Below are 27730 nucleotides of genomic sequence, written 5' to 3' on the forward strand. Positions count from 1 at the left end.
CCAGATGGAGCTTTGAAAGCATTTCCCTCCTAACTCCCAAACGCACACGCACACACACACGCGCGCGCACAAACACACACACACACGCACACTTTTAAATAGTGTGCATTAAATGAGAGTGACATTGCAGGGATAGTGTAGAGCTGGTTATTAGCTGTACAAGAATGTGCCTATAAACAGTTATTGGTCATATGCTGTATACTGACGAGGCTGTAAATGTATAATTTATTAACCCAAGTCTTGTGCAGCGGGTTAGTGTTAATCTGTTAAATGTATATATTTTTGTTTTTAGTGTTCTTTGTATCAGGTATTTTCTGTCTCAGGAATCAGTTGGTCCCATAATTAATTTACAGCTGAGGAAAATATGGTTTTTTTAAATTTTCATTTCATTTTTGTTTTGTTTTGTTTGTTTGTTTGTTTCTCCAAAACCAAGTTCTTCAGTCTTCTTTATTTTGTTTGACCTAGAATAGAAAGAGGGTGAAAGAAAAAAAAAAAATGAAAGAGTTAGATCGTTCAAAATGACTCCCGGATCTGAGGACACAGGTGACACATGGGACGTGTGCTGGAGCATTTAGCAGTGATCTTACGCTTACCATACTTCCATGCAATTTAACATAGTAAGCCATTTAAATGGGTGTATGGTCAAATGTGTGTTCAAGTGTTAGTGTCTCAGTGGGAAAGGCTTCTGGCAGGCATACAAATTTCCAACATGCACCATAGGAATTCTGGGCTGCGCTTTATCATAAATATATATATTACAATTCGCTAATGTTTCCAGGTTACACTATATGGACAAAAGTGTGTGGACACCTGACTATGAGGTCGGTAGATGATTTTTGAACATCCCATTCCACATTTAGTCCCAATTTCCTGTTATGATAACCTCCACTCTTCTGAGAAGATTTGGAGTGTGTTTGTGGGGATTTGTGCTTAGCCACAAGGGTGCTGGAGTAGGGTTAGGAGGCCTGGGGTGCAGTCAATGTTCCAATTTGTCCAAATGGTGTTTAATTGAGTTAACGTCAAATCTCCATAGCAGGCTACACAAGATCTTACACTCCAACTCATGTACCCTATATCTTCATGAAGCTGGCTTTGTGCATGTTGTGTCATGTTGGAACAGGTTTGGGTCTCCTAGTTCGAGTCAAGGGAAAATTTCATGCTACTGCACCCTACACAAAAGATCCCACACAATTGTGTGCCTCCAACTTTCTGGGAACAGACTGGAGAAGAACCACAAATGCCTGGACAATTCAGGTGTCCCAATACTTTTGTAATTTAAATGAATATTTTATATATAAAATTTCATTGTTCATTCAATCGATAAAAATATGTATTCTGTTTACTACAAAACCCAGAATTCCTACAGGGAAACGCTGCTCATCAATCAGCACAATGCTGTCACCTCAAGCCTCACGCAAGAGGTTTGAGAGATAGTGAATGAATTGTTCCAGCATTCTCTCTTTCTCTTTCTGAACACACACACACACACACACACACACACACACACACACACACACACACACACACACACACATGCACACTTTTAAATAGTGTGCATTAAATGAGAGTGACATTGCAGGGATAGTGTAGAGCTGGTTATTAGCTGTACAAGAATGTGCCTATAAACAGTTATTGGTCATATGCTGTATACTGACGAGGCTGTAAATGTATAATTTATTAACCCAAGTCTTGTGCAGCGGGTTAGTGTTAATCTGTTAAATGTATATATTTTTGTTTTTAGTGTTCTTTGTATCAGGTATTTTCTGTCTCAGGAATCAGTTGGTCCCATAATTAATTTACAGCTGAGGAAAATATGGTTTTTTTTAAATTTTCATTTCATTTTTGTTTTGTTTTGTTTGTTTGTTTGTTTCTCCAAAACCAAGTTCTTCAGTCTTCTTTATTTTGTTTGACCTAGAATAGAAAGAGGGTGAAAGAAAAAAATGAAAGAGTTAGATCGCTCAAAATGACTCCCGGATCTGAGGACACAGGTGACACATGGGACGTGTGCTGGAGCATTTAGCAGTGATCTTACGCTTACCATACTTCCATGCAATTTAACATAGTAAGCCATTTAAATGGGTGTATGGTCAAATGTGTGTTCAAGTGTTAGTGTCTCAGTGGAAAAGGCTTCTGGCAGGCATACAAATTTCCAACATGCACCATAGGAATTCTGGGCTGCGCTTTATCATAAATATATATATTACAATTCGCTAATGTTTCCAGGTTACACTATATGGACAAAAGTGTGTGGACACCTGACTATGAGGTCGGTAGATGATTTTTGAACATCCCATTCCACATTTAGTCCCAATTTCCTGTTATGATAACCTCCACTCTTCTGAGAAGATTTGGAGTGTGTTTGTGGAGATTTGTGCTTAGCCACAAGGGTGCTGGAGTAGGGTTAGGAGGCCTGGGGTGCAGTCAATGTTCCAATTTGTCCAAATGGTGTTTAATTGAGTTAACGTCAAATCTCCATAGCAGGCTACACAAGATCTTACACTCCAACTCATGTACCCTATATCTTCATGAAGCTGGCTTTGTGCATGTTGTGTCATGTTGGAACAGGTTTGGGTCTCCTAGTTCAAGTCAAGGGAAAATTTCATGCTACTGCACCCTACACAAAAGATCCCACACAATTGTGTGCCTCCAACTTTCTGGGAACAGACTGGAGAAGAACCACAAATGGCTGGACAATTCAGGTGTCCCAATACTTTTGTAATTTAAATGAATATTTTATATATAAAATTTCATTGTTCATTCAATCGATAAAAATATGTATTCTGTTTACTACAAAACCCAGAATTCCTACAGGGAAACGCTGCTCATCAATCAGCACAATGCTGTCACCTCAAGCCTCACGCAAGAGGTTTGAGAGATAGTGAATGAATTGTTCCAGCATTCTCTCTTTTTCTCTTTCTGAACACACACACACACACACACACACACACACACACACACACACACAAAAACACACACACTTAATTCATTCTCTCGCTCATTGGACAAAAACACCATACCCACTAGCACAAACTTTCCTGTCATCGAATACACACTATATCCCCCATGGTCACAAAAAAAAGCATAACTAAAACACCACCAGACTACATAATGGGAGGAGCTGTAAAGAGATAATCATGACCAAACAAAACACAGAGGAGACTGATCAAAAACAAAAGCCACCCAAACACTAGGGCAATTCAAAATGGCTCAAAAAAGGTACTTAAATGACTTTGAATTTGCTGCATTTGCTTATTACATTTAAAGGACATTAACCTAAAGTGTAGTGTCATTGATCAGTATGTACAAAAAAAAAAGAGAGAGAAAGTAAGGGAAAAAAAAAAAAGAATAAAAGAGAAAGGCACAACGCACCAAACACACTCCATTTTCACCACAGTAACCCGCCATGCACTCTCAGCATGGAGGATAAAAGACAAGAGGGCCAAAAAAAGGAAAAAAAAAGTAAAGAAAATGAAAAAAAAAAAAGAAAAGGAGAGGGGAAATAAAACAATAACAAAACTGCTAACGGCAACCATCACAGGCAGGAATATCGCCACAGCAACCAACACAGGCCAATCAACTTACAACAAACGCTGTGACAGGAAGGGGGAAGCTTTATTGCTTGCTATGGCCACCGCGGCCATAACGACGTGGTCTCCGCACGAGTTATGATTGGCCAGGGCAGCCTTGGGTGGGGATGAGGTTTTTTGTTTGTTTGATTGTTTGATTGATTTCAGGAGAATGAGCGATGACACAGCACAAAAACAAAAAAAATAAATGAAAAGTAAAAATTAATCAACTGATTATTGTCGTTCGACTCTTGTTCACTTCATAGCATTTCTTCAAACATGTCTAGAACACATTATATATAGTTCTTAATACATTCTTCAAACAGATCATCATCTAATCATCAATCTAGGACTGCTTTGTGAACCTGTTCCTCATTGTTATACGTTTAAGTTGAAATTAACTCATCATTTAGGCCACGAGCCGGCTTTACACCGTATGCATATTCAATGTACCACTCTTTCATTAAGTTAAACTATTTCTGATCTATAATCATATTAACTGCCTTTGTTCTTTCTATTCCCTTTCTTTTTTCTCTCTCTTTCTCTCACCTGGCCATGTTAGTATGGGCGGTTGGCATCTTTGGGCCTTTTCAGCTGCACTTTCAGTCTTTTCATGCCAATTTGAAATCCATTCATGGCCTGGATGGCAGTCTGGGCGCTGGCGGGGTTGTCGAAGCTTACAAAACCTGAAACCAACAAAACAAGTGCAGCACAAAAGGCATGAGCCGGAGAACACAAATCCTATACAATCCTCTTAAACACACAGGAGCTCCATTATGTCTGCACCGCCCACTGTTTTGAAGAGTGTTTGTTATTCCTTCTAAAGATACTCCCTCTTTATTTTCCTCTCGACCTACCAAAGCATTTGCTCTGATTGGTTGCTCGGTCGACGAAAACCTTGGCTGAGATGACGTTGCCGAACGGCAGAAACATTTGCAGCATCTCGGAGTCGGTGAACTCCTGTGGCAGGTGATAAATAAAGATATTACATCCCTCTGGACCTGAAGAGGAAAACACGAAGGGGAAAAAGGAACAGATTTGATATTGAAGTGATTATTAACATGAACGTTCTCCAAATATAATTTCAATTCCATGTCATGGATGAGAAAATGCTCCTTTCTGTGAGAAAAGGTTTGTGGTCTCGATGGATAATGGAACAGAAAGTAATTATTACCTTCTCGCTGCTGCAGCTGCTGAGGCTGTTGGGTTTGCTGAGCAACTAGCGTTGGCTGATGGGGAAATGGCTGACCAACCAAACTGTAAGCAGCAGGATATGTGGCTGTGGACAGGAAGCATTAGATATTAATATGGAGTAATTGTGGAGTCGAAAACATTGGCTTTCAAAATCCCAGCTAATTGAAGGTGAACACACTGATCAGCCATAACATTCAAACCACTCACAGGTGACTCACATGCTATTTTTGTATTATATTGGTTCCTGCCAAGTGGGTGGATATATTATACATCAAGCAAACAGTTGGATCTTAATGTTGATGTGTGGAAAGCAGGAAAAATGGGCAAGTGTAAGAGTTTGAGTGATTTTTGACAATGATGGCTGAAAGACTGGGTCAGAGCATCCCCAAAACTGCAGGTTTAATGGGGTTTTCCTGGTATGCAGTATCTAGTACCTACCAAAGAACATCCAAAAAGCGTCAACCAGCCACTAAAGCACCAAAAGGGCAATGGGCTTCAATGGCTCACTGATGTGAATAGGAATCGAATGCAAGCCATTGCTGACCCCTGTATACCTTCAGAAGCTGCTACAATGAAAACACAAGTATTAAACTGGAGAATGGAGCAATGGAAGAAGGTGGTCTGATGAATCATATTTTCTATCATGTGGATAGTGAGTACCAAGAGCCACTATAGGAAGAAGGCAAGCTGGCAGATGCAAAGAGAAGCTCTGGGCAATGTTCTGCTGGAAAACCATGGTCCTGACATTCAAGTGGATGTTACTTTGACACCTACTAACACCGTACTATAGACCAAATTCAAGCATTAATGGTAGCAGTACTCCCTAATGACAGTGGCCTCTTTCAGCACTTTAATGCCCCCTGCTACACTGTAAAAATAGTTTCAGGTACAAGAGTGTTTAAGGGTTTTAAGCTGTTGACTTAGATTCCAAATTTCCTAGATCTCAAAGACTTAAAGGATCTGCTCCAAACATCTTGATGCCAGCTCCTCCAGCACACTTTCTTGTAGAGTCCATGTTTTAATGAATCATAGCTGTTTTGGTTGCATAATGAAGACCAATACAATATTTCACAGGTGGTATTTATGTTATGGCTGATCTGTGAAAATATTCTAAGAATACATGAAACGTTTAGGAAAATAATTGTTGGCAGAGCCATAATTGGAAACATCAGGCAGAATCATACGTCTTTTTAAGGTTTGCCTTTTATCATGATTTATATAAAACATACTTAGACAAGGGTTGCGAAGGGGAGAAAAATTGACTGTAATTTTTCAGAAACTTTATCTGGGGAATGTTTTTAATAGTTGGAAACTTATTTGGAATTTATGAAAATGTATTAGAAATGTTGGGAAGTTTATATAAACCGTATCATACACATATATAAATATAACATTTTGTTTGGTCATACGCTGACATGCATGCAAACTAATACTGATTTTAAAAACAACCTTTTTGATTTAGTATAATTTTGTTACACAATAGCTTACACACAGCACAAGGAACTTTTAACCATAAATGCATGTAATATTTATGCAATTTACACAAATTCAAGATGAATACAAGATGGACATTTTTTTAAACATTATTTCGTGTGCAGGATTCAAGACCTGATGTGTGTTATGTTAAGAAGGAATGCACAGTGCATGTAGGGGGCGTGGCCTCAGTAGCCGTGCAGTAAGTGTGTGTGACTGATGAAATTGCAGGGAAGAAATTTAACTGAAATTCCATTAAATCTGGTTGTTTTAGGAATTTCAACCACATTTAAGCTCCTTATTATGGGCTAACCTTCAATTTAGTAAATTCCCAGTTTATTCCCATATATTCCCGTTTATTCCTATATATTCCTGTTAATTCCTATGGAAAGTTTCTAGTCCTGAAAATTCCCAGAATTTTCAACCCTAATTGAGACCATACAAAATGAAGGAAAGTGTACAAAGCCAGGATGCCTTACCAGTGTAATGCTGCATTCCAGTGTAAGCCTGCTGAAGAGGATCCAGTGCAGGACTCTGAGCTGCAAGAGATACAAAAAAACAAAAACAAGAAGAAACCAAAAGGAAAAAGTGAATTAGGAGAGATTTAGGGAGAGCTCAGAATAGCAACAAAAACAAAGATCTGCCTGAGACAGTAAGTGGTGCTTCACCTTGATACTGATGGACACCGTTGGTGTACAGTGCTTCAGAGGCTGATTGCCCGCTGGGTGGGGCAGGCAAAGCCGAGTAACTGTTGACTGCAATTGGTGGAGGCAGAGTAGGCACTGGTGTGGCAGCAATAGCTGGGGGAGTGCTCGCACCTTTATCATAAAAATAACCCACACTTTTTATGCTGATGATATCCTCATCAGGGCTTTGGTAGACATGATTCTGAGGTGTTAAATAGGTATAGTCACCTGAGGATGGGGTGATTGACGCAATGGGTGTCGCTATGATGCTGCTTGGATTAAGAGCAGCCAACTGTTGCATCTGCACCGCAGCAACCGTTGCCACAGGAGACAGGTAGGCAGACTGAGCTACCAAAGCCTGCTGCTGGACCAGCTGAAGAAATTAAAACATGGGTTCATTACTCCAGTCATCTGAGTACTCACTACCTGTGTGTGAGCAGTGTAAGGTTTAGGGTTTAGTGCAGTAGTAGGTTAGAACTCACTGCCTGTGTGAGCATTGTAAGGGTTTAGGTTTTAGAACATTAATAGGTTAGTACTCACTACCTGTGTGTGAGCAGAGTAAGGGTTTAGGGTTTAGTGCAGTAGTAGGTTAGTACTCACTGCCTTTGTGAGCAGTGTAAGGGTTTAGGGTTTAGTGCAGTAGTAGGTTAGTACTCACTGCCTGTGTGAGCAGTGTAAGGGTTTAGGTTTTAGAACATTAGTAGGTTAGTACTCACTGCCTGTGTTAACATTGTAAGGGTTTAGGGTTTAGTGCAGTAGTAGGTTAGTACTCACTGCCTGTGTGTAAGCGTTGTAAGCCCCCAGATGGAGGCTCATGGGGCTGATGACGCCCAGCTGAGATGCAACCTGCTGCATGCGTCTGATTCCTCGCTCCTTCTCCGTATCTGCAAACTTCACCACCAGACTGGAAGAGGCTCCCTGGAGAGACAGAAAGATAGAAAAGGAAATCATCAGCACGTTCTGCTCCGAGAGGAAGTTGCATCAGTAAATTTAGGAACACAGGATGTCTATATGCACGAGACACAAATGATAAAATATGACACAGCTCCACAATTCCCGTAACCATTACTGTAATATATTCCGCTTTATACCCAAACTGCTTTCGTACGATTTCATTTACGAAATAAATATTTTTTTTTTATTGTACACCAAGCATTGAATTATGAAGCGTTATGAACGATACAAAAAAAACACTTGTGTGCGCATCGAGACAGCTGTGCTCAGAAGAAAATAGAAAGGGTGTGAAGCAAAAACAATGAGTTCATTCTACAGTGTCTTAAAGCCTGTTCTCACAATGGTCTTCTGTAGTTTGTTGAGGTGGAACAGTAGGTTTCACTGGGAGGAATCCTGAACATACCAAACATCTCTGTGTCTTTGACATCAATTTAACAAACCTTATACAAGAAACACTGTTTTTTGTCATATTTACAATTGCAACATGATTGTATACGGCATCCTGTTTTACTCTTTCTTTTTTTTTTTTGTTTGTTTTTATTCTGTTTTATTGTCCCCAATAAGTGTTTCCTTGTACAGGTGCATCTCAATAAATTAGAATATCATTCAAAAGTTTATTTTCTTTAGTAATTCAATACAAAAAGTGAAACTTGTATATTATATAGATTCGTCACACACAGACTGATATATGTCAAGTGTTTATTTCTTTTATTTTTGTTAAAATAAATTTTGATGATTTTGGCTCACAATATACAAAAATCCACAAATTCTCAAAAAAATTAGAATACTTCATAAGACCGATCAAAAAAACATTTTTAGTGAATTGTTGGCCTTCTGGAAAGTATGTTCATTTACTGTATTTGTACTCAATACTTTGTAGAGGCTCCTTTTGCTTTAATTACTGCCTCAATTCGGCGTGGCATGGAGGTGATCAGTCTGTGGCACTGCTGAGGTGGGATGGATTTTTGTCCTTTGCCCAGGTGAGACACCTCTGACGTTGTCTCTGGTTTAGGAGTGGCTTGACACAAATAAAGCATCAGTTGCAGCCCATGGATACGTCTGTGTGTGGAGGCTCTTGAAACACTGATTCCAGCTGCATCCACTTATTGTGAATCTCCCCAAATGCTTAAAAGGGCTTAATTTCACCTTTTTCTCCCACATTTTTTTCCTTCATTCAACTTTCTATTAATGTAATACAGCAATCTGTGAACTCTTGTGTCTTACCCTCCATGTGCAGGGTGTCAACGACCATATTCTGGACAACTGTCAAGTCAGACAGTTGACAGATGACAGTTGACAAGTCAGACAGATTAGAGTGTGACACCACGAGTCTCCCATAATCATCTAAATCTAATGAACTCTTGAAATATATCAGTCTGTGTGTGATGAGTCTATATAATATACGAGTTCCATTTTTTGTATTAAATTACTAAAATTAATCCACTTATTTATTGAGATGTGCCTGTATAACATTTTGGTTTCTATATTTATAAAGTTAAATAAAGTAGATTTAATAGCTGTCTGTGTCCAGGTTTGTCTCTGTATGTGTGTGTGTGTGTGTGTGTGTGTGTGTGTGTGTGTGTGTGTGTGTGTGTGAGAGAGTAAGAAAAAAAAAAGAAAAAGAGTGGAAGATGGTGACACTGACCGGTAGAGTGCGGCTGCCGTGAAGAGCATTAATGGCCGCTTGAGCCTCGGCATTGCTCTGGTATTTCACAAAAGCGCAACCTGCAAACAGACATTTACATTTACGGCATTTGGCAGATGACCTTATTCAGAGCGACTTACAATTATCACATTTATACAAAGAAACATATATGGGGTTAAGGGCCTTGCTCAGGGGCCCTGAAGTGGCAACTCGGTGTAAACTCATGACCTTCGGAGCTGAAGTCGAATGCCTAAACCACTAAACTACCACCTCCCCAGACAAAACCTCTAGTATGATGCAAAAAAAAAAACACACTCTATAATACTGGAACAGGAAATGGAATGATATTCTTACATGCTACTGACATCATAACCTGAATATTCTTATATTTTCCTCTTTTCCTGGTTATCGCATGTGTAAAAACCCCTGTAATATCCAGAACTTGTTCAAATACAGTGCGCGCATTTTGTCATTATCCACTCAATGGAAGATATTACTTATATAATATAGTGGTTGTTTTTAACACGCGAGTTTAAGACAACAAATAGACCTCGAAGTGTCTTTCAGAAGTCTATTAAGGGAAGTGGCAGGTCAGGAGATTGGACTGATTGGAAGGTGGTGAGTTTAAATCCCATCACTACAAAGCTGCTGGTCCTTTGAGCAAGAACCTCAATTACTCCACTGTATAAATGGTTTATATATTTGGTTAATGTGACTCATGTATTTTATTTATTTATTTATTTATTTATTTTCAGACTTGAAAAAAACTCAATTCAACCTCGTCTGGACGTCATTGTACAACTGATGTCTGCTCTAATGCTGAAGTGGATCTACTGGTAAAAATAAATCGAATATATTCACCGTATACACCTAATATAAATATAGTGCTGCACAACATAACGGCTTCTGCAATACACAATTATTTTGCATAGCAATAATGTTTTTCTTACCATTTAAAGTTGAAATTTCATTTCAACGTACAGCATGCCACTTTTAAGCACTTATAAATAAATAATAAATAAATAATCAAAAACAGGATACTGCACAGCTAAGCTAAGCCCAAGAGTCTATTCAGTAAATTGAGACGAAGCAAAGAGTATAACCGGGTCAGAGGTCAGGGGGATTGATCAGACAATGAAAATGAACCAATTAAAAGTGCAGGTTTTTTTATTTTAGCTTAGCACTGGATTGACAAGGCTAATAAAGCAAACAATACACACAATATATGCCGGTGTTTAACCAACCACTAAATCACTCCCGGGTTTTAGAAGTCTTTGTTCTAACGCCGCATTCGTCTATAGATCGTAACTCGTAAATTAAATCCTCTGATTAGGGGGAAAGAAGAAAGAGAAACACCCCTTCAGCTACTTGTAAACCAGAGACGGCCTACTCGACCCTGAGTTCAGAAAGTGACGGAAATCGGCACGAAATTCCAACACGAACAGAAAACGAGATTCGCTTCATATCAATAATCAGACAGATATATTCAGCGGTGGACAGTAAGGAAGTAAATGTAATCCGTTACTGTACTTAAGTAGCTTTTTTGTGTATCTGTACTTTACTGAAGTGTTTCCATTTGGGGAGACTTTTACTTGAACTTCACTACATTTCAAAGTCAAATATCTCGAAATCATAAGAGCGCTCTCTGTTCTGATTGGAGCTTGGTGTATCTTCTGATCGCCAACATACAGTTCAGCGTCAGTTCAACAGCAAGCAGAAGATTTAGAGAGAATAAATGATGGAAGAAATCACACCACAACACTCGTGGTAACATTTTCTTTAGTTGAAAAAGAAGGTATTGAGCTCATGATAATTTAAATAGATATCAATCAGTGTTTGATTTATTAATATCATTCTATTCATAGACTGGTGCACTAAGAGGAACATATTACACAATACAGATGTCAAATTAAGCTCATTCGAATATTAGGCCACGCCCTACAGTTGTCCAATCTGGGCTGTATTCAGTTCAATTGGTTTATTTATTCATGCTTGCTGTTTAGTGTGAAGTATATGTTTCTACGTAGCATCTCTCGAATTTTTGAAATGTACACGAGCATGACGATGCTCACCTTTGCTGGCTCCGTCTGGTCCTCGGAGCACAGTGCACTCCTCTATACTGCCGAACGGCTCAAACATCTTCCTCACGTCTGCGTCGGACTGCTGCTTCCCCAGCATTCCCACAAACAACTTCCTGTCTGGAAGCACCGAGGTACGTCATTATGAGTATTACAAACGCAATTTATTCACACAAGTATTGGGACACCTGACTTTTCCAGCTATATATGGTTCTTCTCTAAATATAGCTTATTAATTTCCCTTTACTTGAACTAGGAGACCCAAACCTGTTCCAGTATGACAAAGAGTGCACAAGCAAGCTCTATAAAGATATGGTTTGAAATAGAAGATCTTGTGTTGCCTTCTATAGAGCTCTGATCTCAACCCTACTGAACACCTTTGGGATGCATCAGAACGCTGACTTTACACCCTTGCTAGCTGAATGAGCACAAAAATCTTCACAACAAAAATCTAGTAGAACATCTTCCCAGAATAGTGGAGGTTATTAAAACATAACTAAATATGGAATGGTTGTTCAAAACACACATCCCAATCTAAACAAACATTTGGCTATATAGTAAATCCTCTTATTATTAGGTTAGGGATATACTTTTAATAAATATAAAATAAAATAAAATAAAATTCATTTAATTTGAATTGAAATGATTAAGAATGAGTTGAACTGCTGATATCGTCCACAAGAGGGCGCCTGCTGTCTACGCCAGTCTATGTGTTTATGTGCAAATGGAAACATCCCTGATTCTGCTGGGGAAGAGGAAACATGGTTTTCCGTGATGTCACTGACAGTCAGTAGAGCAGCATTAATTAGAGATTGCTCAGGGACTTGTTTCTTGAGATCTCACGTAAACATGATTTGTTTGTTTTTTATATCCGTTTACAGCTTATATCCAGGATCCTCACATATGCTAAAATAAATGAAATATTCGGGTGAAGGCAGTGGTGTAATTGTGTACGTGTGTGAACATGAGTGTATGTGTGGTCATGTTTTGATATCTCAGAGGGATACACGTGTTCCTAAGAGCGAGAGGAATCCTTGACCTTGTGGGTGACATTCAGCTGGACTTGTTTTCATTCATTTAATACCAATTTAAATGAATACAACCTTTTCTGTCTGGAAATCGTTTCAAAACAAACAGAAGGAGAGGAGAAGAGAGGAGAGGCAAAGAGAGGAGAGGAGAGGAGAGAAGAGGAGAGGAGAGAAAGGAAAAGAGAGGAGAGAGGAGAAGAGAGGAGAGGGAGAGGAGAGGAGAGGAGAGGAGAGAGGAGAGAGAGGAGAGGAGAGGAGGAGGAGAGGAGATGAAAAGAGAGGAGAGGAGAGAAATGGAGATGGGAGGAGAGAAGAGGAGAGGAATGGTGAGAGGAGAGGAGAGAGGAGGAGAGGAGAGGAGAGAGGAGAGAGAGGAGAGGAGAAGAGAGGAGAGGAGAGGAGAGGAGAGGAGAGGAGAGGAGAGAGAGGAGGAGAGGATTCATCAGAAGAAACAAAATTAAAAATGGGATGAGAGAAGAAGAGATGAATTAAAACAAAGATGTATATAAATAAAAGCAAAAAATAGAATAATGTGAAGAAGGGAAGAATTACCAAGAGGAGATAGGAGTACTGTAGAGAAATTAATGTGGACAGGAAAAGAATAATATAAATGAGAGAGAGAAAAGATGAGATAGAAGAGGAAAAAGAGATTAAAAGAAAAAGACATGAGATAGATTGTAGGTAAAGAAATCACAGAAGAGATAAAAGACAGGATCAATAAAGAAAATTATAAAAAGAAAAAATGAAATAGAAGATAAAAAGGAGAGAAGATAAAAATTTGACTAGATAGAGAAAAGAAAAAGAGATAAGAGAAAAGAGAAACGAGGGAGATAGAAGATAGAGAAGATGAGAAAAGAAAAGGAAATTAGAGAAGGAAAAAATAAATGAGATACCAGAGGAAAAAGAGATGAGAGAAAAGAGATGAGATAATTAAATAATATAAATTATAAATGGAGCAATTAAATAAAAGAGAGAGAATAAAGTAGTGACGCATAAACGAAAAGAGAAAAGAGTAATGTAGAAAAATGTGAGGAAAAAGAGAGAAGGAAATAAAAATGAAAGGAGGAAAATAACAGAAGAGAAGGAAAGGAGAGGAAGTGAGAAGAGAAGAATAAATTAACTGCAAAAAGAGAGAAACAAAAGAGAGAAAAGAAAAAAATGTGTGGTGTGTGTATGTGTGTGTGTGTGTGTGTGTGTGTGTGTGTGTGTGTGTGTGTGTGTGTCTCACCTCCACGGCCCTCGCTGTCTGCTGGCTTCACCTGAATGGGTCGATTCATCTGAAACAAACACACAAACTTCACGTCAAAAACCTTATTTTAAACGTGTGTGTGTGTGTGTGTGTGTGTGTGTGTGTGTGTGTGTGTGTGTGTGTGTGTGTGTGTGTGTGTGTGTGTGTTTTTCCATCACTTTGCTTAAAATAATCTTTTTACCCAAATGCGTATCTGTTTCTCACCCACTTAATCACACTCCTTCCTTTACTGTCTCTTCATCTCTCCCTCCTTCCATCTCTCTCTCTCTCCCTCTCCTCTCTCTCTCTCTCTCTCCATTTCTTCCTCCCTACCTTTCTCCATATTTCCTCCATCTCTCCTTTTCTCCTCTCTCTTATCTCTCCTACTGTCTCTCTCTTTGATCTTTCACTCCTGTTCCTTCTCTCCAACACTTCCTGCTTATTTTTCTTTTCTATCTCTCCTCTGTCTCTCTCTTGATCTCTCACTCCTTCTCTCTCTCTATCCATCTCTTCCTGATTTTCTCTCTTTTCCATCGCTCCTCTTTCCTCTCTCTCTCTCCATCTCTTCCTCCTTCCGTCTCTGTCCTCTCTATTTTCCCTCTTTTCTCTCTATCTCTTCCCGCTTCTCTCTCTCTTTCGATCTCTCCTCTTTCTCTCTTTCTCTCCATCTCTCTCCTTCCTCTCTCTCTCATTCTTTACTGCTTTCTCTCTTTGTCTCCATCTATCTCCTTCCCCTATCTCTCCACCTCTCACTGGTTCCCTGTCTTTTCCATCTCTCCCTCTGTCTCCCTTTCTCTCTTATCTCTCTCTCCTTCTTTCTCTTGATCTCTCCTTCCTTATCACTCCGTTTTTATGCGTTTTAACTGGCATGAAAAATAATTGCACAGTTGCACTGCCAAATTGCAAAGGCAAGAAATGCAAATATTTTCAGGAGATTAATAAATAAATAAATAAATAAATAAATAAATAAATAAATAAATAAATAAATAAATAGTAAATAAATAAATAGTAAATAAAATATATAAAAAAGATTAAAAACAAGTTTTCTATTTAAATGAAGAACCACATGAAGGCACGATTCATAAAAGATAAACTGAGTAAAATGGCAGATCTATCACAAGAAAGTTTCTCTCTCTCTCTCTCTCTCTCTCTCTCTCTCTCTCTCTCTCTCTCCCTACTTTACCTCACTCTCTTATTCTCCATTTTTTTCTTCCTCCCTCTCTTTTTTCCCTCTCTCTCTCCTTCTATCTATTCTTCTCTCCTTCTCTCTCTTTTTCATTTTCTCTCTCCTTATTCCTCCTCTTCCCTCCTTCTTTAGTCCCCCTCTATCTACTTGCTTTCCTCTCCTCCTCCTTCTCTCTCTCTCGCTCTTTCACACACACACCTCCAACCCCCGGAGATTTAGGAGAGTGCTGAGATTAAGCAGACTCATACACTAATCAGGATTTAAGTCTAGGCCAGATTAAAAGGCTGAGGGATTTGGAGAGAGGAGTGCAGTGGAAACGAAAGCAGAGGGATTGAAAGAAGACCCAAACTAGTGGTGAGAAAAACAAGAGTAGTGAAAATGTCCAGGGAGCAAACAGGTTTCCAAATCATCCCATTATTATACCTCCTTCATCTGAGCAGTGATTTAGATCACAGCTGATGGAGAAGAGAAGAGAAGAGAAGAGAAGAGAAGAGAAGAGAAGAGAAGAGAAGAGAAGAGAAGAGAAGAGAAGATTAGATTATGTAATGGCGTAGCAGATCTTGCAGAACCTTGGATCTATTTTTGAATCAGTCACTTGATCGCTCAACCACAAACTGCTCTGATCACACACACACACACACACACACACACACACACACACACACACACACACACACACACACACGAACGCACACACATGCACGTACACCACTGCTCCATTGTTGTAATCACAGACGCCATCCCCAGTGTTTAATACACACAGCTGTACACTTGTAACTATTCTCAGGATAGAAATCTAAGGCAATATATTTAAATATAATCATCATCATCTCACTTCATCATCATCTTCATTTCTGTAGCGTGTCTCTGTACAGACCAACACAAAATCCCAAATTAAAACCTTAAGCATCTTAGTTGTTTTTTTTGGGGGGGTTTTAGGTATATACACTATATAGACAATTTTGTGGACACCTGACCATAAGATCCCTATGTGCTTCTTGAACAATTCACATTTAGTCCCTATTCGCTGTTATAACAACCTTTATTCTTCAGGGCAGATGTTCCACTAGGTTTTGGAGTGTGTATTTGTGCCCATTAAACCTCAAGATATGTAGGTGTAGTGAGGAGGTCTGGGGTGCAGTCAGCGTTCAAGTTCATCCCAAAGGTGTTCAATAGGGTTGAGGTCAGAGCTCTATAACAGGAGATCTTCCACTCCAGCCCATGTAAACCATATCTTCATGGAGCTGGCTTTGTGTACTCTGTGCCATGCTGGAACAGGTTTGCATCTCCTAGTTCCAGTGAAGGGAAAATTGAATGCTGCAGCATCCAAAGACGTCCTGTACAATTGTGTACCTCCAACTTTGTGGTAACAGTTTGAGGAAGAAACACATATGGCTGGAAAAGTCAGGCGTCCCAATACTTTTGTCCATATCGGCTAAATCGTGATATAATCTGTATACATGTGAATATGTACTAAATGAAATCTTTTCTTCAAATGTGGCAGAATTTTACAAAATGGCTTCCACACTTTCACATGCACAAACTTGATCCAGCAGATGATATTTTATTACATGATGAAACAAAACTACACCGGCAACCTTCATATACACACATGGACTAGTCGACTATAGGAGTTTTTTTTTTTTTTTAGAAATATCCTGTGCCAACTGCACAGAATTACAACTGCACAGGATCTGAAATCATGGTCATTCCATCCAATCTGGTTATAATGCTTTCAATTCGCTAGAAGAGAAGAGAAGAGAAGAGAAGAGAAGAGAAGAGAAGAGAAGAGAAGAGAAGAGAAGAGAAGAGAAGAAATTGATTAAAAGAGAAGAGAAGAAGAGAAGAGAAGAGAAGAGAAGAGAAGAGAAGAGAAGAGAAGAGAAGAAAAGAGAAGAAAAGAAAAGAAAATAAATAGATTAAAAGAGAAGAGATGAAAAAGAGAAGAGAAGAGAAAGAAGAAAAGAGAAGAGAAGAAAAGAGAAGAAATAGATTAAAAGAGAAGAGAAGAGAAGAAAAGAAGAGAAGAGAAGAGAAGAGAAGAGAAGAGAAGAGAAGAGAAGAGAAGAAAAGAGAAGAAAAGAAAAGAAAATAAATAGATTAAAAGAGAAGAGATGAAAAAGAGAAGAGAAGAGAAGAGAAGAAAGAGAAGAGAAGAAAAGAGAAGAAATAGATTAAAAGAGAAGAGATGAAAAAGAGAAGAGAAGAGAAGAGAAGAGAAGAGAAGAGAAGAGAAGTAAAAATAGGAAAAAGAGAACATAACAGACAAAAAGAAGACATGTAAGAAGAGAAAGAAGATAAAATGAAAAAGAGAAGAAAAGAAGAGAAGAAAAAGAAGAAAAATGACAGAGAAGAGAAAATAGAGAAAAAAGACAAATAGAAGACACATAAAAGAGAAAAGATAAGAAGAGAAGAGAACAGAAGAGACGAGAAGAGAAGAGAAGAGAAGAGACGAGACGAGACGAGACGAGAAGAAATAAATTAAAAGAGAAGAGAAGAAATAGATTAAAAGAGAAGAAATGAAAAAAGAGAAGAGAAGAGAAGAGAAGAGAAGAGAAGAAGAGAAGAGAAGAGAAGAGAAGAGAAGATCTATAATGAATGTAAAGAAATGACTGAAATAAATTAAAATACAACATCCAGATGTATTTGTGTGATAACCAGTTGCTCTATTTTTTTTTATCTTTTCTCTATTTATGAATGAATTGTTTTTACACATGGAGAAAGAGAGAGAGGGGGGGGGGGACACCAGAGAGACACAAAGAGACATGAAAGACAGAGAGACCTGTGAAGAGACACGTGTGAAAAATTTGTGTGGAAAAATCAATCAGTAATTAAAGCTTCAGTTCCTCATTCCAATATTCAGCCGCCATGTTTGTTTGTGAGGAAACACATGAAATATGAGTCGTTTTATTTCAGCTCCAACCTCTTCGAAACAAATCTGATGAGGAGAGAATGAGATGGAGAGGGGGAGAAGCAACAAGATGAGGGAGAGAGAGAGAGAGAGAGAGAGAGAGAGAGAGAGAGAGAGAGAGAGAGAGAGAGAGAGAGAGAGCAAACGAGCGTCATAGCACTGCCACTTCAGGTCGGCCTGGCAACCAAAAGGCTGTCGCCATGACAACTGGGACCTGGGCTCAGCAGCAGGTAAACAGGGTTGGCGTGGACAACAGAGGGAGGAACGGAGAGAGGGAACGAGTGATAAAGATAAGGACAACGAAATGAAACAAATAATAAAACAAATATATGGGAAAATGGAGTAGCATGTGCTCTGATCTCACTGCCTGAGTACAAGAAGCTAACTAGAACTTAGAACACACCTGTTAACGTAAACACACACACACACACACACACACACACACACACACACACACACGACCATGTAATCTCTCTTATGTCCCGCGGCTAAAGATTTTACTGGGATTTAGAATAATAAATCTATAGACGATTCAATCAAATCGCATTACTCTGCCTAGTCCCTAAGCTTTATCTGCGCACACACACACACACACACACACACACACTCGTTGAAAAGTGAAACACACTCCATGACACGCAGAAAGGACATGTACTGCACAACGCCCCTTCAATGACTAAACCCACACCTTTCTAGAACTCACCATTAATCACACACACACACACACACACACACACACACACACACACACACACACACACACACACCATGTAATGGAAACTTCCTGGCATCTCATTCCTCTCAATTTGGGCATGCAGTGAGCATGAGCACTCAGCTAGTCGAAAGAGCAATCACTCAGAAAGCACACACACACACACACACACACACACACAAATATACGTGTTTCCATGGCCTGTGTGTGTAAATCTCAAAGAATAAGTGTGTATGTGTGAGTGCGTGTGTGCTTGTGTGTGCGCCACAACACAAACGCCTAATTCCCCCTTCATCCAATCAACAAGCAGCGCTGGTCATCGCATCACTCCCGTTCCCTAGCAACCCAGCATCCCTCGTTCCAGCCGTCTCCCAGCAACAGGCCCTGCGACCGTAATCAACCTGCTCCCCCACCCCCAATGATACACACTAGTCCTCGTCCTCCTCCTTCTCCTTTTCTCCAATCCCCCCGTTTTTTCCCATGTGCTTCGTTCTCCTGCCGTGTCACAAACAAAGATGGGAGAAGAAGGAAAAAAAAACCCTGACACTCTGACGGAGCGTCGTTCATTTCTCTTTGATTCTCGACACAATACTGGAAAATGAAATGGTGAAAACACGCGCGCGCGCGCGCACACATAAAGCCATGAACAGATGCACGAAATGTCCAATCTGTGCCTAGTGAATATTATGCCATCCAAAATCACACTCACACACACACACACACACAAAGGAATTACACAATAATGCCAGATTAAACACTATTATGAACCATGCCGTGAACAAACACACCCCACATGTGATGATATACCGAAAGCGATATAATATATACAAATATAAAAATATACAAGTTGAAACTATTACACAATATAGTGTGATGACGTCACTGGTTGATGTCCTCGCTGTCCCTGACACAAATCCTTCATTGTTTGAACCGATCGATAACGACGAATCAATTAACTGTTCTCAGAAGGTGCGCTTCACCGATAATCAATAGCTTGAAAAGCAAAAACATGCGGTTACTCTCCGATACGTCCACGCCGTTAACGCCAATTACCCATCACAGCTCACTCGACCGGGAGTTAACCGCCGGGAAAGAGCTGCTGCTAGCGATACGCAAAATATATAATATATCAATGTAGAAAATTTACTATTCTTTTGCATAATTCATTAAATATACTCTGTGAAGACAAAATTATTGGGGCACCTGCCGTTTCCCGCCATATGTAGTTCTTCTTGAAACCGCATGGCAATGTTCCTGTGCACAAAGCAAACACTATGAAAATATAGTTTACATGAATCAGACTGAAAGATCTCGAGTGGTCTGCTGTATAGAGCTCTGACCCCCCCAACCTTATTGAACACCTTTGGGATGAATGTGAACGCTGAATGCACCCCCAGGCCTCATCACATCACCGACATCAGTACCTGCCTTTACCAACACCCTTGTGTCTGACTCAACACAAATCTCCACAAGCGCACTACAAAATCTAGAGGAACATCTTCCCAGAAGAGTGAAGGTTCTTATAAGAGCAAATGGAAACTAAATGTGGAATAGGATGTCCACATACGAATCTCAAACTTTTGACCGCACGACGTATTCCTTCAGAATTCGTCACCCATTCAAGATTCTTGATTCTGATTTACTACAGTAAGACGTCACTTCATGCACAAATTCCAAAAGTGCGATAAATATTTTTTTCAAAAATGACAGGTAGGCGAGTGGATTCCACATTTGAATGATGGTTCACGATGATCCGCCTCTGGGATCTACAATATATTTGTCAGAAAGTTCAGGTTATAGGATCCAAGGCAGATGCAAAAAGAGCAGGGGAGAAAAGCTGTGCAGAGCTGAATCGGGAATCCGGGGACCAAAAATCTAATTTTTTTCTTAAATGCCATAAAATTCGTTCATGTTTTTTTTTTTTCTCATGGTCTACATACTCTTCAGGAATTATTTGTAAAAGTAAAAAATAAAAAAAATCAAATAAATAAAAATACAAACTTCAAAGTACAATCCCCAGGGTCTTTGTTCAAAGCTGGACAAAAAAACAACAATTGGGGTCTTTTTTGTTGTTGTTTTTTCTAAACGTAATTTCGAACGCTGTACAGACGCTTCATCATTCACCCCATATTGCGTGTTATTACGACATCGATTATGAACAGAAGCACACCTCGCGTGAAGAATTAGAGCGGGACGGATTGTTGCCGCCGGTGATCCGCTCGAGAAAATAAATATACTCCGACTGAAGTATCAATCAAACAGCACGGACGCACCGCACGACCTCCAGAGGGCTGTGATTTATAACCTCATCACGTGCCGAAACGCGTGCCATTTATCCGCCTGACAGAAGGCATCGTTGATGTTACTGTAATTCCGTTTAGTGCTTTATTTCTGAAAAATTCATAAAAGAATATAGAACAAGGTACATCTTTAAATACGAGATACAATATGATAAAAAAATGTAGGAAAAAACCTCATCATAACATCGTGAGGAAAAAACAGAGGCAGTAACAGATGAGAATTTGCTTTGTGAAGTTCATGTGAAAGAAAATAATCTGATAGTTATTTTCATGTTATTTTAATGTTTTGGGTGAACGCTGACTTTTTTTTTTCTTTTCTTTTTTTCTTGGTGTTAATACAGTGGGAACAGATCACGTCTATCAGATCTGGATTTAATCACCAAAGGCCACACACACAAACCCTAACAGATGTCTGAGTTTAAGCTGATAGATACTGCCCCCAACACACACACACACACTCCACCCCCCCTCTTCAGCACTCGTAGCTCATTATGTCAAATTTTCATTCATTCATTTCTCCCCTTCCCCCTCTCGCCTTCATTTATGCCTCCAATTTCTTTTTAATTACCCCTCTTTTCACCTCGTTGCCTTGCTCCTTGTTCCCATCACTCCAGCCCTTCACCCCCTCATTCATCTACACAATGAATCCATCTTATCTCCAGCTAACGTACAGAAACTGACACTAACGTGCCCTTCGTATTATTGGAGTATAAAAAAAAATGTTCACGTGTATGCAGTCATTCACTGAAAACACGTGTACGTCATTCTAAAAATGAGTGAATTTGGTTTTGGTGTCTATAAAGTGAAAAATTGATTTATTTGCCTAGTTTTAAATATCAAATCTAAGAGATTAGGCCTACCAACACACACACACACACACACACACTCAACACACACACTCAGAGCAAACCCCCTCACATTCAGCCACAACACCTGCCCTCCCATCACCCACAACACCAGCACATCACATTCTCCCCAAACCACATACACACCCTAGTGCTCTCTTTCTCCCTCACACACACACACACACACACACATACACACAAATACAACTGCTCCACATGACCTTCCCTGCCATTTTTCCAAGCAGAGCTGTCCTCGAGCAGACCAAGCACGAAGCATGCTAATGCCATTAAATGTTAATTAAGTCAGGGTTAATTCTACACACGCTGATGAGAACCATGGCTCCACCAGAGCACACAAATAAGATTCGCATCTACAGACGAAGCAGGGCTCCGTCCGTCCTGCCTCGGGGAAAATGCTCTCAAAATAAGAACGCAGCAGCGGTAACAGATCCCAGGCCAAATTTAACACAGCAACATAATGGCTCCGCTTATGGACGTGCTTTTGTTGTCTCTCTCAGGCCAGAAACAAGACGAGCTCAGCCCAGGCACAGGACGCACAACTACAACATCTATACCTAATCACAGACTGGTGCACATTGAAAAACATCCATTCATATCTATTTTCCAGATTGAAATGAAGGAACAGGAGCTCCTAAAATAGAGCCTCATTTTCCTGGTTGTATTTTAAGAAGAAATCGTATATGTCAATACTTGCCTTTAATTTTTGGCTTTTTTTTATTTTATATATAATACACTATTTTTTTATTGTAACAGCAGTTATGACAAATCAAACGTTTTCAGTCAGCTCTGTCTGGTTTCTAATTACAATTAATACAAATTCAAAAAGATGTCACCGATGAACTAAAAAGACACTATCGTGAGATCGATACTATATTATAGATCATATTTCCCAGGCCTTGTCCATTACCAGCCCTTATGCTCATTTGTCATTTGTCACACAATGCTATTTCATCAGATGGAAAATAATTATAAATATGCTTTTAATGTCTTTATGGAGTCATGGGTTTCATTTTAAATCACTAATATATATATATAAGCAATAGATAAGAGCCCCCAGCCCAGGGTCTGAGAGCCACGACAGATTTACATAAGGATGCCATTATGCTTGTGTGCGCCTGCGTGTGCCCGGAGCTTTGTTGTGCCCGAGTGCGTGACGAGCCGTGTTTAAGCAAACAACGCGTTGGGATGGCAACTGGATACAGGGAACGAGAGATAGCGAGAGATAGGTGGGGGAGATGAAAAGACGAAAGGAGAGTCTGGGTAGAAAAGACAGACTACCACCGCCCCCCTTCATTCCCAACAAACACACACACACACACACACACACACACACACACACACACACACACAGACACACACACCCCTTTCCTCTTTCTTTGTCTGTTCCATCACCTCGTTCGCTCCATAGTCTGTGTGCCTCTCACCTGAAATTAAACATAGGGCCAGGTGCCACTGCGACTATACCATCTGTTCCACCCCGTGCTGCCCATACCCCTACCTCCCTCTATCCCTCCCTCCACCTTTCCTTGCTTCCCTATACCTCCCTATACTCTCCCTCCCTCACTCCCTCCCTCTTTTACGTTCGCTCATTCCTCCCTTTCCACCATTCCTAGGGCTCTTCACTAAACGGTCCCTCGGCACCCGGCTAAACCGTTCAATGTATGCGAGACCCAAGACAAACACAAAACGTTTAATAGAAAAAAGAGAGAGGAAAAAAAAAGATAAAAATGGCTGGAGGTTAAAAAAGATGACTCATGCTCTCTCCTTTTTTTGTATCCACCTTTCTGTCCTTATCTGAGTCACACACACGCACACACACATTGATAAAGGCACATTGTAATGGCAATTCTATATGACTGACAGAGGAGAGAGGGGGTGTGGCTTTCCTCCCAAGGCAGGTGCTGTCTGTGTGTGTGTGTGTGTGTGTGTGTGTGTGTGTGTGTGTGTGTGTGTGTGTATGTGAGGGGAAAGAGAGAGAGAGAAATAGAGAGGCTGCTGTTGTTTAATGTGCTTTTCATTGTATTGCTAAAAGAAGTGTGTGTGTGTGTGTGTGTGGGGCGGTCAGGTTTGGAGGCTTAGGTGATGAGGATGGAGGGATTGAGTAGAAGGGGAGGAATTAAAAGGAGGGGTAAAAGGGCACCCCCTGGGCTCATCTTTGAAAGGTCATAGAGGTCAGGCTACTGTCATGCTAATAACAGGATTTGGGAAAGGACTCTACAGGGGTGCGTGCCTAACCCCCATCCTATATATATATATATATATATATATATATATATATATATATATATATATATATATATAATATTGATTATCCAATGCACTAAAAATAATCCCTGAGAACAAAAACCAGAGGTAGAATGCACTTTATTTCAATCCTGGTTCAATCAAATTGTGTCGAATTGATCCGGGAAATAAATAAAAACCCTCTCCTGCCCTAGAACTGTATCCAAATCATGAGCAGCCTCATTAAGAAGCTACGAATCACGACCTACATCCCAACAGTCGGGTTTCATCTGTAATCCCCCCTGCAGCCTTTTTCTGTTCTGCTTCCCTGACCACACACACCCCGAATCAAACTCGGCTCCAAGCATCTGCTAGTAGTGTATAAATCGCGTCCTGGAGCTGAATCGCCGGCACGTCGTGCCTCCTTTATGTCTCGCTCGTGACATCCGGACGTTCTCCGCGTCCCCCTTTTGTGACAATTACATTGTCCCAAATCCAATTAGATAGGAAGGAGACGAGGCCTCCTGATCTTTACTGCCTGCCTTATAACCCACTAGATTGGCTGGCTGATGGTAGACAGGAGATTGTGGGCCTAATAATGCCTTGTTATAAATGTGATGAACCCTCGATGACCTTTTTAATGGAATTTGAACGGCATGGGAAAGCTTATTCCTGTCGCAAGTCTACGCTCGGTTGTACGAAACGAGAAGGAAGCTGGAAGGATTGATGTGAGACACAGCATAAGGCTGGGAAGATCGAATTCTTCAGGGGGGCAAAGCCAGTTCGAAGGCTCGCAGTTTGCTCGTTACCGCGCAGGATCGAGCAGATGGCTAGAGCAAGTTAGCTATTCAACAACTTCAGAGAAAGAGAGGACCATAATCGTGGATGCTTCTCAAGGATTACGCCCCTCCTACATCTCTTAATTTGCCCCACAGCACAAAGCACCATCCTTGCAAATGGTGCGCACTCATAATGTAACCACTGATAAAAAAAACACAGCTTGAGCAGATTTAGGACTGTATAAGCAGTTCACTGTCCGGCTTGTGACACACATTATGAGCGAATACTCACCCCTGGCAATGTCTTCTGCTCATGTAATGCATTTTGGGCTTTCAGGGCAGACTCTCTGGCACAGTACGTCAAGAACGCGCATCCTGTCAGGGGGCAAGGAGAGGGGAGAGAAAAAAAAAAGCTGAATTGATTGCACATCATTATGGCCATTAAGTGAAATGCTAGGATAAACAGAGCGGGGACTTGAAGAACATCAGAGGATCTTTACATATGTGAAATACAGATTTTCAATACATAATAAAACCATACACCTATTTTCTTCCTTCATTGAGGATATAAATATATAATTCATAGAAATATTGATTTGGTGCTAAAAGTAAATAATAATAAAAAGAATAACAGTGAACCCCCAAAACCTGATTGATTTCCAAACAGTAAATTGATTGGTTGTTAAAACAAAAGACTGTTATTCAAATTCAGAACTACTGTCTGGACACATCACTCCATCCTAAACCGAAGCTCTCGCTTATATGTGTCCCGTGTCCCCCTTGTATACGCCGGTGTCCCGTCAAACTGAATTACCTTTGTGCATGCCCGTGTACTTGTCCTTGATCACGGTCAGTTCGTAGATCTTGCCGAACTGCTCGAAGATGGGCTTCAGGTCCTTCTCCTCCAGATTGCGAGGGATCTGGCCGATGAAGAGCTTGATGGCGTCCGGCTCCTTCATTGGGGACAGCGGCGACTGTGAGACTCCCTCTGAAAAACCTGTGAAAGGGGATGAACGAGATAAGACAAGAACACGGGTTATACAAAGTCAGAGAGGAAAAAAAAAAAGATCTCAGTCACAATCTGGATATAAATGTCCTCATCAGAATGCTCTGCTGATGTAATGGCTTATTATTGTGCAGGAAATTGATGAGAAATGTAGGGCAAGGGCTGTCCTCTGAGACGCTTCTTTGTTTAATCCGCCATACATGCATATAGGCGTGTGTGTAAGTGTGTGTGTGTGTGTGTGTGTTGTTCTTTGTCATGAGCGCGAGAGCACGCATCAAATGTTCAGACCTGAAACACAGTAACGCAACACGTCCCTATAAAAAAAAAAAACACACACACAAAAACAAGCTTCTAGGAGGTGGTGCACTGATGGACAACCTGCTGTCCTCTTCATTGCTCATCGTTTTGATGGACAGAAAGTACAAACGCACCGTTATATATGTATATCTCTCTCTCTGTCTCAGATCAAATGTTTGTTTGTTTTTGTTTGCATGCATGCTTCCTTCCTTTTTTCCTTACTCGCACGCGCATACAAAATTGACACATAGACAAGAAAAATCTAGACGTTAAAAAGAAATCTGTGCATCAGTCACCTCTAGTCCGTCCTGATCGCGTCTTTTTACACTTTCAGTCCTTGGAGAAGGCTTTTTGTTCAGTATGATAATCCGCCCACACTGTGATGCTCAATATCCTGATCCCTAAGACTCAAAAAATTAAGAAATGTAAAAAAAAAAATAAAAAAAAACCCGAAGCAAATCCAAACCCGTAATGGAGAAGAATATGGACAGATCGGAGGCTACACACTGTCTGGGCTCTGAAGCTGTGTAGTCCTTTGCTTTGACGTCGTAAGCCGGTGTCTCCCCCTGTCCACATCCAGACCTCCCCCTGGGTGTAGAAAAGCTGGATGACTTGTCAAGGGAGCGTCGACATTTTATCAACCGCAAAACAACAAGCCAAAAAAACATGGGTCGTGTCAGACATTTACTCTGAATATGTATATAAATATAAATATTTGTGTAGATAGATAGATAGATAGATAGATAGATAGATAGATAGATAGATAGATAGATAGATAGATAGATAGATAGATAGATATTTTATTTATTTGTTTAATTATTTTTGTAAAATATATATCTATAATTTTTATAAAAGTAATATATATATATATATATATATATATATATATATATATATATATATATATATATATATATATATATATATTAATCTATGTATCTATCTATCTATCTCTCTCTCTCTCTCTCCATATTATATAATATATTAATAGTATATATATATATATATATATATATATATATATATATATATATATATATATATATATATATATTAATAGTATTAATAGACTAAAATAAACTTTTTATTTCCATTTTATTGACGTTGTATAACCACGTTTTTTTGTTCTATTTATCAATATATAAAACTCCCACTGATTCTGTTTTATGGTAAGTTCAGTTACATTTTCATTATTAATTATTAATAACGAATTATTCATTTATATATGTCATATTATCATCATATAATTCCCTTAGTCTGTGTGGCAAAAAAAGTTGGGGACCACATTTGCTAGACATTAAATAACACCTATTTTATTCATGCTTATTCAGTTTCTAATTCGTTTCTAATTCCTAGATCAAATTCTGCAGCGTGAACCTAATTCATACATGTAGTATTAAAAACATAACTAGAAAAATATAACTATAGTCTTATTCAACTAGCATTTTAGATTAACCCTGTTAATGACTGAAATAAGATTTTAACCACTAGGCCAAGCCAAAAAAAAAAAAAAAAAAGCCTCCAATAGCAAAATGTCATTTATTTCGTTCTTGCTTATTTTCTCCAATTATTGGTCATTAAGACCACTGAAAGCTAAA

At 39.6% G+C, this 27730-nt stretch overlaps 1 protein-coding gene across 5 annotated transcripts; it reads right to left on the reverse strand.

Moving 5' to 3' along the window:
* Positions 1-1487: 1487 nt before the first annotated feature.
* Positions 1488-26703, reverse strand: celf3a (cugbp, Elav-like family member 3a). Of its 5 annotated transcripts, XR_006924985.1 has the most exons (14): positions 26429-26703; positions 25644-25826; positions 25122-25204; positions 13853-13901; positions 11591-11716; positions 9519-9598; positions 7694-7837; positions 6902-7292; positions 6713-6772; positions 4741-4845; positions 4424-4567; positions 4116-4252; positions 3583-3683; positions 1488-1911 (listed from the first exon to the last, which is right to left on the reverse strand). XR_006924985.1 is itself a non-coding variant. In XM_046844295.1 (13 exons), the coding sequence occupies exons 2-12, from the start codon at positions 25786-25788 to the stop codon at positions 4125-4127; spliced, it is 1455 nt and encodes a 484-aa protein (XP_046700251.1). In that variant the 5' UTR covers positions 25789-25826; positions 26429-26703; the 3' UTR covers positions 1490-1911; positions 4116-4124. The 5 variants fall into 5 exon arrangements, 4 of the variants coding, with proteins under 4 accessions (XP_046700251.1, XP_046700252.1, XP_046700253.1 ...); XM_046844295.1 differs by lacking the exon at positions 3583-3683 and having other exon boundaries at positions 1490-1911; XM_046844296.1 differs by lacking the exon at positions 1488-1911 and having other exon boundaries at positions 2662-3683.
* Positions 26704-27730: the final 1027 nt, after the last annotated feature.

This window comes from Silurus meridionalis, chromosome 29, assembly GCF_014805685.1.
Source record: "Silurus meridionalis isolate SWU-2019-XX chromosome 29, ASM1480568v1, whole genome shotgun sequence".
Taxonomy (NCBI): Eukaryota; Metazoa; Chordata; class Actinopteri; order Siluriformes; family Siluridae; genus Silurus; species Silurus meridionalis.

Excerpts from the sequence above, each read along its gene's own strand:
- celf3a (XM_046844295.1), bottom strand. The coding sequence starts at position 25,788 with ATGAAGGAGCCGGACGCCATCAAGCTCTTCATCGGCCAGATCCCTCGC. Across the intron at positions 25,205-25,643 it reads GTACACGGGCATGCACAAAG|GATGCGCGTTCTTGACGTAC; the intron begins GTAATTCAGTTT and ends GCCCCCTGACAG. Across the intron at positions 4,568-4,740 it reads GCAGCTGCAGCAGCGAGAAG|GTCCAGAGGGATGTAATATC; the intron begins GTAATAATTACT and ends TTTCCTCTTCAG.